The sequence below is a fragment of the Mobula birostris genome, chromosome 10 (genome assembly GCF_030028105.1).
Source record: "Mobula birostris isolate sMobBir1 chromosome 10, sMobBir1.hap1, whole genome shotgun sequence".
Classification (NCBI taxonomy): domain Eukaryota; kingdom Metazoa; phylum Chordata; class Chondrichthyes; order Myliobatiformes; family Myliobatidae; genus Mobula; species Mobula birostris.
In genome coordinates, this window is record NC_092379.1 from 125,640,683 (window position 1) to 125,656,775 (window position 16,093).

Genomic DNA, 16,093 nt, shown 5'->3' on the forward strand with positions numbered 1-16,093 from the left:
GCAAATACATGGGAAGTTTGAGTAAAATGTGCTTTAGGGACTGGTTGCTGACACTCAGAGAAACATTGCGTTGTTAGCTGGTTATTTATTAATCAAGGTGAATATTGTGTCCAGTTCTGCTGGAACGATGTGGAAGGCGTAGAGAGGGTGCAAAGGAGATTTACCAGGATGACTGGATTAGAATGCATGTATTATGAGGATAAGCTTAATTATTCCCTTTGGAGTGAAGAAGATTTGAGGTGACTTGATAGAGGTGTACAAAATAAGAGCATAGATTGAGTGTGCACCCAGACACTTTTCCCTAGGGCGGAAATGGCTAAAGCAAGGGGGCATAACTTTCAGGTGACTGGAGCAAAGTATAGACGGGATGTAAGAGGTAGTTTTTTTTAAACACAGAGTGGGATGATAGGAAATGGAGCGCTCTCTGGGAGGAAAGGGTTAGATTGATCTCAGAGTAGGTTAAAAGGTTGGCACGAGATCCTGGGCCAAAGGGTCCGTACTGTGCAGTAATGTTCAATGTTCTATACGATAGTCTCAGGCATTCAGAACTGGACTTACTGATGCACTCCCAATAGAATTCATACCTGGTGATCCAGGCAGTCCGGGTGGGCCTTGTGGACCAGGTCGGCCTGCAAGGCCTCTTCCAGGTGGGCCTGGTGGACCAGGAGGTCCGGTGGGGCCCGTGAAGCCCGGATCACCTGAGAAAGAGACAAAAAGTTTATAAAGATCCATCTTTCTCGGGAAACAACCTTGCATCATTAAACCTTGACAGCATACACACTCCCACCGATGCAAGTCGACTTACAACTTCATCAGCCCAAGAGTCATTTAAGCTGACAGCAATTGACAGTTTTTTTTTGATTGAGGTGACTTTCTGTAAATTTGGTTAAACACAGCTGGAGTATCTAGTGACAACTTTACACCTACGATGTTCAACCTTCCTGCCCCCATCTCTTCCACCTGGGTGATCTTCTTAAATTATTTTTATTTATATGTGTGAGCTGGATCTCTCTACTTAGGTCAATGTTATTGCCTGCTCTTATCCTTTAAAAAGTGTCCTCATACTTGAATCATTTCATCTTGTGTGGACAGGGTGGTTCTGGATTGCAGTTGAGAAAGAGGCAATTTGCATTGACAAAGGAACCACTACATAGGCTTTGAGAGGCCTTGGTGAGTTGTGACTGTGCACCTTGTAGTTGATACACTCTGCAGCATCTGCACGTGCTTCCCAAAAGTAGGAGTTAATGTTCAGGATGGTTAACGGGTTTCCATTTGAATATTTTTACAGGAGCACCATCGAGTGCATCCTTCCCAGCTGCATCACCATCTGGTCCGGGAATTACAAAGGTCTAACCACAAGTCTGTACGAGGACTATTGAGAGGATCATTGGTGACTCTCTTCCAACCATCAGAGATCTTGGTCAGGAGCGCTGCATATGCAGGGCCCTTGGTATTGACAATCACTCCTTCCCATCCATCCAACAATCTCTTTGGCTCTCTATCATTAGGCAGGAGATACTATAGCACTAGGATAAGGACTGTTAGGATGGGAAACAGATTCTTCCCCCAGGCCATAAGACTACTGAACTCCCGACCAGCACTCAGGTATCATCATGTATGACCGGACAGTAGAGTAATACTGTTTACTTTTTAACTTGTGTCATAAATGCAACTTATTACTTGTTAATTATATTATGTGTTGTGTTTGAGTTCAAAGTCTAAGTCAAAGTACTTCTTACGGGCAGCTACAAAGCAAAGAAACCCAATAGAACCCATTAAGACAAAATAAGACAGTCAAACATCCAAAGTGCAGAGAAAAAAAAAGAAAAAAAATCATGCAAACAATAAAAGTAAGCAAATAAGCATTCAGAACTGAAGTTTACGGCTGCGCTAGCTGCAGGCCACAGCCACGGTTCGGTGCAGGGATCAGTGAGCCTCGCAGAGCAGTGATTTGAACCGGTCTGTGCTTCGCCTCCGGCCCCGACACCCTGTCCTTTTCAATTTGGCCTGACGCTCAAGTCGTCCAGATCTTGCTCTTGGATCTGGACCCTGCTGCTTCGATACACTCTCAGGCTGCTTCCCTACCACCTTAATTCGGCCCATTCCCAACTTCTCCAATTTGGCTCAGCTCTACAGTACTGTACTGTACAGTACTGTTCAAAAGTTTCAGGCACTTACCTATAGCTAGGGTGCCTAAAACATTTCCACAGTTCTGTAGCAATTTTATGTATTCTGTACTGCTGCCGCAAAAAAAAATCTCATGACATATGTGAGTGATGATAAACCTGATTCTGATATGGGTCTCTACTGTAGACTGAGAGTGGGAAGGGGATAGAGAGAGGGGAATCATGTTTGGAAAAAAGGGGAAGGGAGAGGGAGGGAACAGGAAGGACCAGAGAGACATTCAGTAATGATCAATAAACCAATTGTTTGGAATCAAATGACCTTGCCTGGTGTCTCATCCATGCCACTCTCTGCCCCTGGCACCCCTCTGCCACCTGTCCGACATCCCTTCTGCAGCACTCCATCCTCGCCATTCCCAACATCCTTTCCTCCCACCAGATTTACAAATGCGCTCTCTGCTCCACGTTGACAAATACAGTTCTGTGTTATGCACCTTGGTCTGGAGGAACGTTGTTTTGTGGGGACGGGTGGGTCCAGGGCTGGCTGTCCTGCTCACTCAAGGAAGGTGAAGCATCTCCCACAGCCTCTCCTTTCCAGGTGTAGTGATCGCCGCAGGACCACTGTTTGGCTTGCCAAGCAGGAGGCCACTCGCACATGGACTCTCCTACACCACTGTGCGCATAGTAACGCCTTCACTTGGCATCCCTGTTCTTACTGAGCGTGTTATGTCACAGCACAGTCGAATGTCCAGCGGTATGACTGGACAGGCAGGCTGGGCTCATCGGCTTTGGCTGGCAGCCAGCCTAGAAGGACAACTCCGATTCCAAACCCGGGTAGTTGGGTCTTGGTAGCCTTGCCAGGCGCTCTATCTAGAAGGAAAACTCCGATACTCAATCTACAGACCTGCGTCCGCTGCAGTTGTCGTAGCTTGCTGTGCCATTGTGGAACATCCCCCAGCCTAAAGAGTGGAATCGGTCTGAGTGCACCGACCCTCACTATAAATCTACGCAGATTTATAGGGGAGTGTAAACGGGAAGACTTCCAAGCACACAGAATGTATCTCAAAAGCTGGTGCGGGCAGGATGCAGAAAAACTGGGCCATTATCTTTTGAATAACTGAAGAGGCGGAGCATTGATGAACTGGATCACAGAGGACAATACCATTATGATAACCTCAACTACTTGTGACTGCAAACCTCACTCAAGTGCTAAATGGACTTTTATTCCACCAAACTGTTGGCTTGGAACTACATGGCAATTTTGAGTATATCTTCGTGGACACTTAAGTAAAATCTCAGGGACGCATCTATCCTGGTAAGATCTTCTCTGTTGGGTAACTGGATCATTTCTGGAAGCCCTGTTCATCATTGGACAGTGATGCAAGGCCAGCGTAATTCTCACAGTGCGAAGCTGATTTATGAAAATAGAAACATTCTATAGATGTGTGGTGGAAAGTGTGCTGACTGGCTGCATGGGATACCAATGCCTTTGAGCGGAAAATCCTGCAAAAGGCAGTAGGTTCGGCCCGGTGCATCATGGGTAAAGCCCTCCCAATCACTGAGCGCATCTGCATGAAACATTGCCATAGAAGAGAAGCATCTCTTCTGATCCTCACTACCGAAACCATGCTCTTTTCTCACTGCTGCCATCAGGTAGAAGGTACAAGTGCCCCAGGACTCGCAGCACCAGGTTCAGGAACGGTTACTACCCCTCAACCATTAGGCTCTTGAAAAAAAAGTTAATTACATTCATTCTACTTCTGGTGTTCCCACAACCAATGGCATCACTTTAAGGACTCTTTATCTTGTTATTTCATGCTCATTGCTATTGAGGGAGTGCAGCGTGGTTCACAAGGTTAATTCCCGAGATGGCGGGACTGTCATACATCGAAAGATTGGAGCGACTGGGCTTGTGTACTCTGGAATTTAGAAGGCTGAGAGGGGATCTTATTGAAACATATAAGATTATTAAGGGATTGGACACGCTGGAGGCAGGAAGCATGTTCCTGCTGATGGGTGAGTCCAGAACCAAAGGCCACAGTTTAAGAATAAGGGGTAGGTCATTTAGAATGGAGTTGAGGGAAAACTTTTTCACCCAGAGAGTGGTGGATATATGGAATGCTCTGCCCCAGAAGGCTGTGGAGGCCAAGTCTCTGGATGCTTTCAAGAAAGAGATGGATAGAGCTCTTAAAGATAGCGGAATCAAAGGTTATGGGGATAAGGCAGGAACTGGATACTGATTGTGGATGATCAGCCATGATCACAGTGAATGGCGGTGCTGGCTCGAAGGGCCGAATAGTCTACTCCTGCACCTATTGTCTATTGTCTATTTATTGTCTCATTACTTATTGCTATTTATTTATATTTGCATTTGCACTGTTTGTTGCCCATCGATCATGTTTACAGTTACCATTCTATAGATTTGTTAAGTATGCCCACCGAAAAAGAATCTCAGTGCTGATATGGTGATATATATGTACTCTGATAATAAGTTTTACTTTGATCTTTGAATCCATTTGTATTTTATAACTAGGGTCAGGGAGTAATTGTAGGACATACTGACTTTTCACACTTGGGTATTAACATCTCACACAGAAAGTTTACGGTTTTGACTGGAGCTTGAGTAAGCACTGAGCTTTTCGGGCCTTCCTGTTTTCCAAATGAGATAATGAGTGTTACTTGGAAAAGAAATGGGGAAGGGAAATGGGTCGGTCAGTGATATGAAATGAAAAGTGATTTGATATGAAAAACTATGAGCTTGGTCTCACCTCTTTTTACTGTGCACTCAAGATGGCTGCAATTAAGCAAACTGTTACGATGGACAAATAAAAATATCAGTGTGCAATATTATTGTAAGGAGTTCTTTCTCTCTCTCTCTCTCTCTGTTTGTTTGGGTTATATTATTGATAAGAGCATTGTATTCATTTGTTAACACATTGGGATAGATGTTATTCTCTGTGTGTCTGTAAGCTGTTGTTTTTCGCGGGCTTTGGGCAGAAGGCAGATGGGGACAGAGAGAGGCGACACAATGTTGTAAGCTGGGCGACGGGACAGACACTGAGCGGGAGTCCGAGGCCCAGGGTTTTGGGGAAGAGGACTGGATGTGCTGGGGTCGACCACCGTGGTTGGTCCCAGGCAGCGGGTCGAGGAGGTCAGAAGGGATTGAATGGCGGAAAGAGGACTCCGTTAATTGAGCTCCAACTGTGTGCACGAAGTGGTTGAACTTTGATAAGTTTGGTGCCTTTTATTTTCCTTTTATATTTTATCTCTATTAATTACATAGTTCCAATAAGATCTATAAAGTGTAATCATTTAATCGCATATGGTGTATTGTCTGTTATTTGGCGGGGTGGGGTACGTCACACAGCATCTACAAAAACTTGATTACCCAGTTCGGCGGGGCCAAAGGCTGCTCCCCCTAGGTGGAATTGAGCTGAGCGAGCCTGAGGCTTACCAGGGAGCTACATTTGGGGGCTTCGTCTGAGATTTGATTCAGTGGTGTGCTGTGTGATTGCCCTGTTTAAATCAGTGCTGCTGTGTCTCTGTGGATTGCGGTTAGTAATGTGTGTCTCTGTGGGATTGCTGGTTATTACTGCATGTGTGTTGGGTGGGATGGCTGTTGGTACCCTGGAGGTCTTTGTTGGAGTTCAGACTAGCGCTGACGAGTCGGTGGTGGGACTGCCAGTGTCTATTGGTGCCCCAGGTGAGGTGAGGAGAGAGAGGAAAGAGTGGTCTGACTCGGAGGTAGTGTCTGCAAATAAATGTTCCAGCTATGGCGGGCTTCGTCTGGTTCTTGGGATAAAGGGGCGGAGGTGTACGAGACATGGGTGGAGAGGATCTCTCAGTTGTTAGATGAGTGGCAGTGCTCGGTTGAGGGAGGACGGCAGGGATAGGTTGAAAGTTTGAGTAGGCGGGCTGGTAACGCTGTTAGAACTGTCAGGTTCAATTACCCCGTAGTGACAACTGAAAGCGGGGGAAAATGCGTCTGGTTCGACTGGAAGTAAAATGCAGCACCTGGGAGGCTTTCCATACCTGTGTCAGGAGATAGGGGAAAAGCTTTCAGTATATCTTCTCTGGCTAGGAGGGCGGCTAAATTGCTTGCAGTGCCGGGGGGATCATTTCAGGGGATCAGCCCCTCATTCAGTTGTTCAGCTGATCAGAGAGGTGTCGTGAAACTTAGTGGAGGCCCAGTGGGGGACGGCTTGGTGTCTCTGGGGAAGCACGTTCCCAGCAATGTTCCAAGGAACTTCCGAAAGGAAAAGACCCTATTCCTGAAGGCTTAGAGGGACCACGCTCCCGTGTGACGTTACGGATAGATGGAAGCTATGCTAAAGCCATCCTTGACCCCAGGGCGCAGGTCATGTTGTTGTAGAGTTCACTTTACAACCGGTTTCAGAAGCATTTACCCTTGACAACATTAAGGGCACTGGAGATTTGGGGTACCAGTGCCAGTGATTATCCAGAAGATGATTATTGGTCAGTGAAACTGGAGTTCATGGGGGCATTGTCTGTGCACCCAGTGTTTCGAGCTGCTTGTGAGGATGTGTGTAGCCGCCCTGGGCTGGTACCGAATTTAAACGAGAGCCGATTGTGGTACGCCCTGAGCGAAGTATCTGAGGGTGAGACCCTCTTAGTAGACACTCCAAAATACCACGAGGGAGGGGAGTTGACCGCTGAAGACAACTTGGTGAGAGAGAGGTCGCGGCGACTGGACCCTGTAGCCGTGGAAGACGTAGGCAGCATGTGTGTGGATTATAGGACTCTGCTTGTATGGTGCGACGTGGTTTAATGTGCTGGATCCCGATGAGTGAGGCCGACAAGGAGAAGACGGCCATTATAGGTTCCCTAGGATTCTTCCGATCCAAAAAGATGCCACAGGGCATACCCGGAGCCCCTGCAACCTTCCCGCAGGGCATGGGGAAGACCATAAGGGATGTGGAGGTGCTTGGAGTTTTGGTGTATGTGGATGATCGCCTAGGGTTTAGAATCGCCTTGGGGGACGATGATATGAGGTGAGTGCCGGAGCCTGGGACAACCATTGAAGACTTGGAGTTCACACTCGTCAAAGTGGAGACGGAGAAACGAGATTCCGAGCTGAAACTGCGGTCATTTACTGATGAATTAATCCACAGAGACGAAACAATGTCCAACCTTCGAAAGGATCAGCAGAAGCTCAAGAAATCGATCCAGAACAGATTGGAAGAAGCTGGTGGTGTAATTGCATCCCAGATGGAGATGGACACGAAGCGTGGGTCAGAACTGCTGAGTCCGGGGCGAGAGTTGGAGGAGGCAGAGAAGAAGCTGACGTCTTGACTGCAGGAGGCTGAAGAGGCTGCAGAGGCAGCCCCGGCTAAGTGCTTTAGTTTGAAGAAAATCAAATAGCAGCTACTGATCGAGGGAATGAGGAAGAATACGGCTTCGAAGGATGACGTGCGGGATGTGTGGTACATGCTGCCTTTTGTTAACTTCCCCTTGATTGAGGAAGAGACTTTTGGCCATTCCCCCACAGAGTCAGGTGTAGTGGGGAGGGCTAGCCGTGGGCAGTCTGCGTTGCAGCAGGACCCTGAAGGAAAAGAAGTGGGGCCCCGGACAGAGGACAGGGGGCTCCGAGTTGCAGTGGGGCATGAGTGAGAGATTGACAGAGGATTTGGCAAGCAAACCCGAGGTATCCCCAGTAGTGTCCGAGCCTGAAGGGTTTAGGTGAGGGGGTACTGAGGTCTCGGAGGATTAGGAAACTCCCAGATAGGTTGGTCTATGTAGCACCCGTGGAACAAGGCGTAAGGTCTACTGTTTGGGGAGCAATGTGACTGTCTGCACCTGGATTGGGTTTTTGTGTCTGCGGGAAGGGTTGGCGAGTTATTTAGAAGTCATGAGGACATGACTTTATTTGGTGGGGGGAGAGTGTAAGGAGTTCTCTCTCTCTCTCTCTCTCTGATGTTTGGGTTATACTATTGATAAGAGCATTGTATTCATTTGTTAACCAATTGGGATAAATGTTATTCTTTCTTGTGTGTCTGTAAGCTATTGTTTCTCGCGGGCTTTGGGGAAGAAGGCGGATGGGGAGAGAGAGACGAGACGCGATGCTGTAAGCTGGGCGACGGGACGGACCCCGAGCGGGTCCAAGGCGCAGAGTTTTGGGGAGGAGAACCGAAGAGGACTGGACGTGCTGGACGCGCTCTGGTCGACCACCGTGGTTGGTTCCAGGTGGCGGGTCGAGGGGGCCGGAAGGGATCGAATTGTGGAGAGAGGACTCCGTTAATTGAGCTCCAACTGTGTGCATGAAGTGGTTGAACTTTGATAAGTTTGGCGCCTTTTATATTTTATCTCTATTAATTACATAGTTCCAGTAAGATCTATAAAGTGTAATCATTTAATTGCATATGGTGTGTTATCTGTTATTTGGCGGGGTGATGTACATTGATTACCCAGTTTGGCGGGGCCGAAGGCTGCTCTCCCTAGACGGAAGCAAGCTGAGCCAGTCTGAAGCTTCCAGGGGGCTACATTATTCTAAATCATCAGAGATCCACTACAGTGCTTTGTACACTAACCCACTGCATACCTTTGTACATTCCTGCTGCTGCCTTTACTGATGTCCACAGTACCAAGGGCAGTACAGCTGTGCTTGGTCAGTGTAACACCATTACGGTATCAGTGACCCAGGTTCAATTCCTGCTGTTGTCCGTAAGGAGTTTGCATGTCCTCCTCATGACCACGGGGTTCCTCCGGGTGCTCCAGTTTCCGTCCACATTCCAAAGTCTTACAGGATAGTACTTTAATTGTCCACATGGGTGTAACTGAGCGGCTTGGGCTTGTTGGCTCTAACTGCGCTGCATCTCTAAATAAACACCAGCTGAGACTCTTCCCACATTTAAAACGTACCTTTTGACCCAAGAGTGCCGTCTAATCCTGGTGAGCCCGGTGGGCCTGGTAACCCAGGGAATCCTGCATCACCTTTCGGTCCTGGTCTCCCATCACTGCCTCTTGGACCAGGGGGACCTGCTGATCCAGGAAGTCCAAAGCCTGGATCACCCTGTGAAAAATTGGGAGGAGTCATGAGGCAGATCTTAAAGAGTTACTTCATTTGTTTGATTATAATATCAGTACATTAGCAATTAGCTGTTGAGGAAGCAGGGAATTTGCAGATAGAATATAGTGTAGGGATGTTTAGGATCACGTACTTCGATAGAAGGAACAAAGGTGCAGACTATTTTCTAAATGGGGGGAGAATTAAAAAAATATCAGAGGTGTAAAGGGACTTGGGAGTCCTCTTGCAGGATTTCCTGAAGGTTACCTTGCAGGTTGAGTTGGTGGTAAGGAAGGCAAATGCCATGTTAGCATTCATTTTGAAAGGATTAGAAGACAAATCAAGGCTTTAGAAGGCATTGGTTAGACTGAAGTATTGTGAGCAGTTTGGGCTCCATATCTAAGAAAATGTGTGCTGGCATTAGAAAGTGTCCAGAGAAGGTTCACGAGAATGATTCCAGGAATGAAAGGAGCGTTTGATAGCTCTGGGCCTGTACTCACTGGAGTTTAGAAGAATGAAGGGGGATCTTATTGAAACATTGAATACTCAAAGGCCAAGATAGGGTGGATGTGGTGAAGATGTTTCCTATAGTGGAGAGATGAAGAGGAATTTGTTTAGCTAAAGGGTGGTGAATCTGTGGAATTCTTTGCCACAGATGGCTGTGGAGGCCGTCACTGGGTATATTTAAAGTGGAGGTTGACAGGTTCATGATTAGTCAGGTTGTTAAGGGTTACATGTAGAAGGCAGGAGAATGGGGTTGAGTGGGATAGTAAATCAGCTATGGTGGAGCAGACTGGATGGACTGAAAGAACTAATTGTGCTCCTATGTCTAATGGCCATACAGAAAATATTCAGGGCTGTGAATGGTAAATCTTACTGGGAGGCTCAGGGGCAAGATCAGGGGCTGAGCTTTGTACATTGTTGCTGTCTACTGCAATGTGAGAAAGAATGATTGAATTGCTCGTGCAGTGTACAACACAGGACGTCCACGATACCTGGAAAAAAACATCACCCAGGTTCTCTTGTGTATTTCTGGTTAAAGCACTGAAGCCAGTTCCCACGCTATTAGTCCCCAACGTCAATTCATGAGAGATAAGGTGGGTGCGAAGTAATGCATGTGTGCTCTGTGAAGGTATTATTAAATATTTCCTTAATATGATAAATGAGACTCCTGACTTCACAATCTCCTCATTGTGATCTTGCACCTTATTATTTGCCTACTCTGCACTTTCCCTGTAGTTGTTACACTTTATTCTGCATTGTTTTGTTTTATCTTGGTGTACTTCAATACACCGTGTAATGACCTAATCTATATGAAAATGTGCAAGGCAGCCTTTCCATTGTATCTTGGTACGTGTGACAATAATAAATCAATTCCAATCCAATTCTAATAGTATTAGAATAACAATTCTAATAATGCATTATTTCTCTGTAAAAGAGTGAAGGAATTATCCTGGAGTAGTCATCAACACCTCTGCCATTGCATTTGGGAAAAGAAGCCATTCTGTAGTTTTGATACCTTAATAACAATTTGGGTTTCACAGGAATTTCTGCTTAACACCAGCACTACCACATTGTTATCTGAAGCAGTAAATATCCACCTTTGACCCAGGGAGGCCCGGTCGACCTGGTTGCCCATCACGGCCTGGTCTTCCTGGATTTCCCCGAGAACCTGGTAGCCCTGGAGTTCCTGGCAATCCTGTGAGAAGTTAATTGAACAACACAAAGGGGCAATTAACTCAACATTGTTGCTGACATCTTAGAGTATGTTTGACCCAAACTCCATGCACAAGCTTCACACCATGGCAGCCGACATTTTCAATACCTTCCATGTATAACATGCAAAAACATCCCAAAACGTTTTGTAATGTCATCACAGACAAGAGTTTAGACTGAACCACACCAGGATTTGGCAGCACAGATGACCAAAGGGCTGGTCAAAGTAGTAGATTTTAAGGGCCATCTTACAGAAGGAGAGAGAGGTACAAAGGCTAAATGGTTTAGGGAATAGGCTCCTCAGCAACATTGAAGATTCAGGTTTATTTGTCAGGTGTACATTGAACCACACAGTGAAATGCATCGTTTGTGTTCACAGCCATCCCCCACCCCCACGCCAAGAGTGTGCTGGGGGTAGAGTGCAAGTTTTGCCATACATTCCAGCTCCAACATAGCATGCCCACAATGCTCAGCGAAACAAGTGGAGAGGAGGATGCAAGGACACTTGGACAAGCTGGGTGAGTGGGCAAAGGCATGGTAGATAGAGTTTAACGTTGCCAAATGTGAGATTATCCATTTTGACTCAAGATACAGAAAGGCAGATTGTTATCCTAATGGTGTTAGATTGAGAAAAGGGAATGCACAACAAAAACCGATCCTTTCTACAACAGTCACTATAAGCAAATGTTCACTGAAGATGAGTATTTAGGAAGGAAAATCATATGTTAGCTTTCAATATAAATGGGTTTTAAGTAAGAGCAGGGATGTCTTACTGCAGATGTGCTTAGTGAGATCCAGTCCAGAATTGTGTGTACGGATTGCTCCCTTTACCTGTGGAGGAATGCTCTTAACATGGAAGATATGGAATGACAGTTATTAGACCGATTCCTGGGATGGCTGGCTGGCCGATGTATGAGGGAGAGATTAGGTCCTTCAGGCTTGTATTTCACTGGAGTTTAGAAAAATGAGAGGGAATTTTAAGCCTGCAAAATTCTAACAAAACTAGACAGACTATAGGGAGTCAAAAATCAGAAAAAATGCTGAAATAAAATCTCCACAGGTCAGGCATCGGTCAAAAGAGAAATAGTTGATGTTTCAGGCTGTAGGCCAGTCCATGTGTCCAAGTTTAAAAGAGAAAGGATTCTGCACAAAATCTCTGAGGAAAATGAGCTTCAATGGGTTTGATATTGAAAATGCAAGCATGATGTTCATTTACTCCACTGCATCACAATTTCCTCCCTGCATCGCAAATTTAGTATCTGTATGCCATACTTCCACTTCTGTTTGTAATGACCACTACAGTTGGCATGTTTCTGACACAGAATTACACTTTGCCTCTTCCTGAGCTCAATCATGATTTAAGTATTCCAAGCCCAATTTGGAGAGTTAACATTTTCCCTACTGCCTATTCAGACAATTAACTGTTCATGATCCAGTGAGAGAAATGAACAGCAACACACACACAAAATGCTAGAGGAACTCAGCAGGCGAGGCAGACTGTTTACTCTGTTGTCGACTGTTTACTCATCTCCTTAGATGCTGCCTGGTCTGCTGAGTTCATCCAGCATTCCCAGCCTGTTGCCCTGGAGCTCCTCAGCAGGTCAGGCAGTATTTATGGAAACAAATAAGCAGTCGAGGAGGAGGTGTCCAGAGAGTTGCTACTTGGCTTCAGCAAGGTAGAGGTCAGTCTATCACACTCCAACAGCACTCCCTTTGTTTACAGGTTTGATGGTAAGATTGGGATTGATGTCGAGAGAGTGGAGGACAGTGTGTTTAGAGGGGGGTAACGTTCGTGGAGGAGTGGGAAGTGCTGAAGTTGAGCCAGTTGATGGTTCGTCGACAAATATTGATTCAAAGGTCCAGAGCAGGCTCCCCAAGAAGGGGAAGAGGGCTGGTGACAGGAAAAGGGGTCATCAGTGCAGGGAACCTTCTCAAAGAAGTGCACTTGGAGACAGAAGCGATGGAAGAAGACCTCGGCGTTGTAGAGGATGCAAAATGGATTGAGCTGCAGATAAAAGAGGACAAAGTTAAGGCCCCCGCTGAGGACAGAACGTCCTGCCTGTGAAAGGTGAAGGTTAGAAGAAATAGCAAAGATACGGCAGGGGTTTGTGCTGGGATCGGGGGTTGAGGGAAGAGGGCAGAGGAGTGGGGAAGGTTGGGGTGTACAGGGCAGGTAGGCTGGGAGGAAGATGAGGACCCAAGAGTGGCAAGAGATCCTGAGAGACCTGGGGTTGGAGAGTGGAATGGGGGGGGGGGGTAAGAGGAGCCCAGGGGCCCAGTGGCAGTGAGGAAAGTCTTGGCCTGGAGTGGTGATGAAGGTCCAGGCTGGAGCCAGAGCTAGAAGCTGCAAAATTCATGGTTTGAAGGTATCTGGGATTGTTGGAACCAGGGTAGGTGATGGTGGTATCTGTGGTCTGGAGCCGCCTGGGGTTGTTGGAGCCAGAGTTGGCAACAATTGTATCCACAGTCTGGAGGCAGAAATGGGGTTGGAGTCAGTGGGACCTGCAGTCAGGGGGTGTCTGATTGATTTGAGGTCAGAGCGGGAGATGGTAGGAACCATGGTCTAGAGGCACCCAGGGCCATTGGAACTAACGTTAGAATTGGTGGGATCTGCAGTCTGGGGACAGGCGATCTTCTGATTCTTCCTGGATGTGAGGAAGATGAAGAACTGGCAGTTGGAGGCAGAGATCCAGTGGAGGATGAAATGTCGGAGAGGTGCATGGCAGGTGGAGGAGAGAGAGGCACAGAGCTGTGCCAGAGACTGAGACCTGCCGCACAGGTCATAGCAGAGAAGGTGGTGCGTATAATTCGGAGGGGGAAGTAGTGGGAGAAGCAGTCACTGGACATAGGTACCTGGATCCTTGCTGGATCCAAGCTAAGAGGCCTGAATTCGGAGCTGGAAGCCACGTGGAACAAGATGGTGATGAAGACAAGTTCTCAGGAAGGATTTGTGGCTATGGTAGCGAGTCTGAGTGAGTACATGGTAGAAGAGTCAGAGGGCAGTAGAGATCACAGAAGGGGAAGAGTGAGAGATGGTATCGCTGAACTCCCGAAGAGAAGATTTAAATTTCTTCAGGATAAGCATCCCACGAAAAGTCTTTGCCGTGGAGCAGCAAGTCATAAAGACAAGAGATTCTGCAGATGCTGGAAATCTTGAGTAACAAACCCAAAATGCTGAAGGAGCTCAGGGCAGACACCGTCTATGGAAATGCATAAACAGTCGACATTTTGGGTGGAGACCCTTCATCAGGACTGGAAAGGAAAGGGGAAGAAGCCAGAGTAAAAAGGGAAAAGGTGGGGAGAAGGAAAGGAGGACCAGCCTAGAAGATTAATGAGCAGCATTAATGAGAATTGTCGAGAAATTCTCCACGTGAGAATTAACTGTTCATTTATCTGATGATCCAATGAGTTCAGGCAAAAAACATGCATAATTATCTGCAGCAACACACATAAAATGCTGGAGGATCTCAGCAGATCAGGCAGCATCTTTGGAGGGAAATGAGACCCTTCAGTAGCACTGCACTCAGATATGTAAGTTAAGGATTCTGATATGTTGGAGGTGATGTATAAAAGTATTTTTGAATCACTACAATTTAAAGACACAACATTCATGAAAACAAACCTACCTTTTGGACCAGGTGGACCAGGAAATCCAATACCTGGCACTCCCATGTCACCTTTTGGTCCCTGGAGGCCTGGTAAACCAGGTTGACCGGGCAGACCTGGGTCACCTATACGACAGAACAAAAGATTTATGTTATTGCTATCAGGTAGATACTGGGTCTATATCTGCTTTCTCATTCCTTTCAGAGTGCATCTGACAGGCACAGCTATAAACCCATGCACAGTACATAGATGTACCACTCAGAAAGTCTAATAGTGACACTGCATTTATCCACAATGACCAAATTCTTGCCTTAAAGTCCAACAATCAGTCATCTAATTCTATTGGCTGTACTCTAAAATCAATTAAACACAGGCAGTATTTTTATCTTCTCAAGGTTTCTTACTCGAAGAAGCAGTTTTTTATATCTAAGCTTGGGAAGTGAGTTTCTATAAACAAAAGAAACATCACAGCTAAAATTAACATGAGATTCAGCAGATGCTGGAAATCTTGAGCAACACACACAAAATGTGGGAGGAACTCAGCAGATCAGGCAGTATTTACGGAGAGGAATAAGCAGTCGACGCTTTGGGCCAAGATCCTTTATCGGTCCTGGTCCAAAGCATCCGCTGTTTATTGCTCTTCACAGATGCTGCCTGGCACCTCCCTCTCCCTTATTAGGGAGAGAGAAGAACCTGTGGTTTGTCGAATGCCAGATGAAATGCGGTAGTTTTTGGGGTAACTGCAAGTCTGTGTCTTTGCTATCGTCTAGCTCACACTTGTGTTCGGTAGTGGGTGCACTATTTTTTTGCAGGCGGGAGGGGGGATTGTTGCTTGCTACCACTTACGCGCGGGAGGGGGGACTTTGGGGTTCTAACGTTTAACTGTCGTTCATTTTTGGGGCACTTCTCTGTAGATTTTTGCGAAGAAAAAGCATTTCAGGATGTATATTGTATACATTTCTCTGAAATTAAATTGGATCTTTAAACCTTTGAACCTTTGACTTGCCAAGTTCCTCCAGCATTCTGTATGTGTTGTTCACGTCTAAAGTTAATTTCATGACCAAATGGTTCACAACTAACCAACATGGTCCAATTCTTTCCAATAACATCTAAAGGAAAAAAGACACATATGTTGCCTACTGATTTCATCTCCTAATAAGCAGAGGAGGTTCACCAGAATGTTGCCCAGAATCAAAATCAGTTACGAGGAGAGACCGGTTTGGCTGGGTTTTCTTTCCTTTGAGCAAGAGGCCAAAAGGTAACCCATAATCACCAAGAGCTCGGCCTCAATACCTCCTTTTGCAACTAGATTCTCGATTTCTTGTATACCCCAGTCAGTTTGGATTTGCAATAACATCTCCACAATCACCATCAGCAATGGTACATTACAAAGCTGTGCTTTGCCCCCCTGCTACTTTCTGACTTTTCTACTTTCTGACTGAGGAGGCTGAAAGAGTTGGACTAGACACATCTGTACTGACGCCATTCTACAGATGCGCAGTAGGGAGCATCCTAACAAGCTGCATCACTGCATGGCATGGAAACTGCACTGCGGCAAAGAGGAAGGTTTGATAACGGGTAATCAAAACTGCCCAATGCATCACTGGCACCAGCCTACCTACCA

The 16,093-nt window shown here is 46.3% G+C and overlaps 1 protein-coding gene across 2 annotated transcripts in view; it reads right to left on the minus strand.

Annotated features, from left to right (window-relative positions):
• The window catches only part of col4a5 (collagen, type IV, alpha 5 (Alport syndrome)), a 310,200-nt gene that overhangs the window by 109,954 nt on the left and 184,153 nt on the right, over positions 1-16,093 (minus strand). For both annotated transcript variants that reach the window (XM_072270935.1, XM_072270934.1), the window contains 4 exons: positions 14,490-14,594; positions 10,749-10,846; positions 9,003-9,153; positions 585-698 (listed from right to left, as the gene is read on the minus strand). In XM_072270935.1, coding sequence (XP_072127036.1) covers positions 585-698; positions 9,003-9,153; positions 10,749-10,846; positions 14,490-14,594 — 468 coding nt within the window. The remainder of the gene's footprint in view (positions 1-584; positions 699-9,002; positions 9,154-10,748; positions 10,847-14,489; positions 14,595-16,093) is intronic.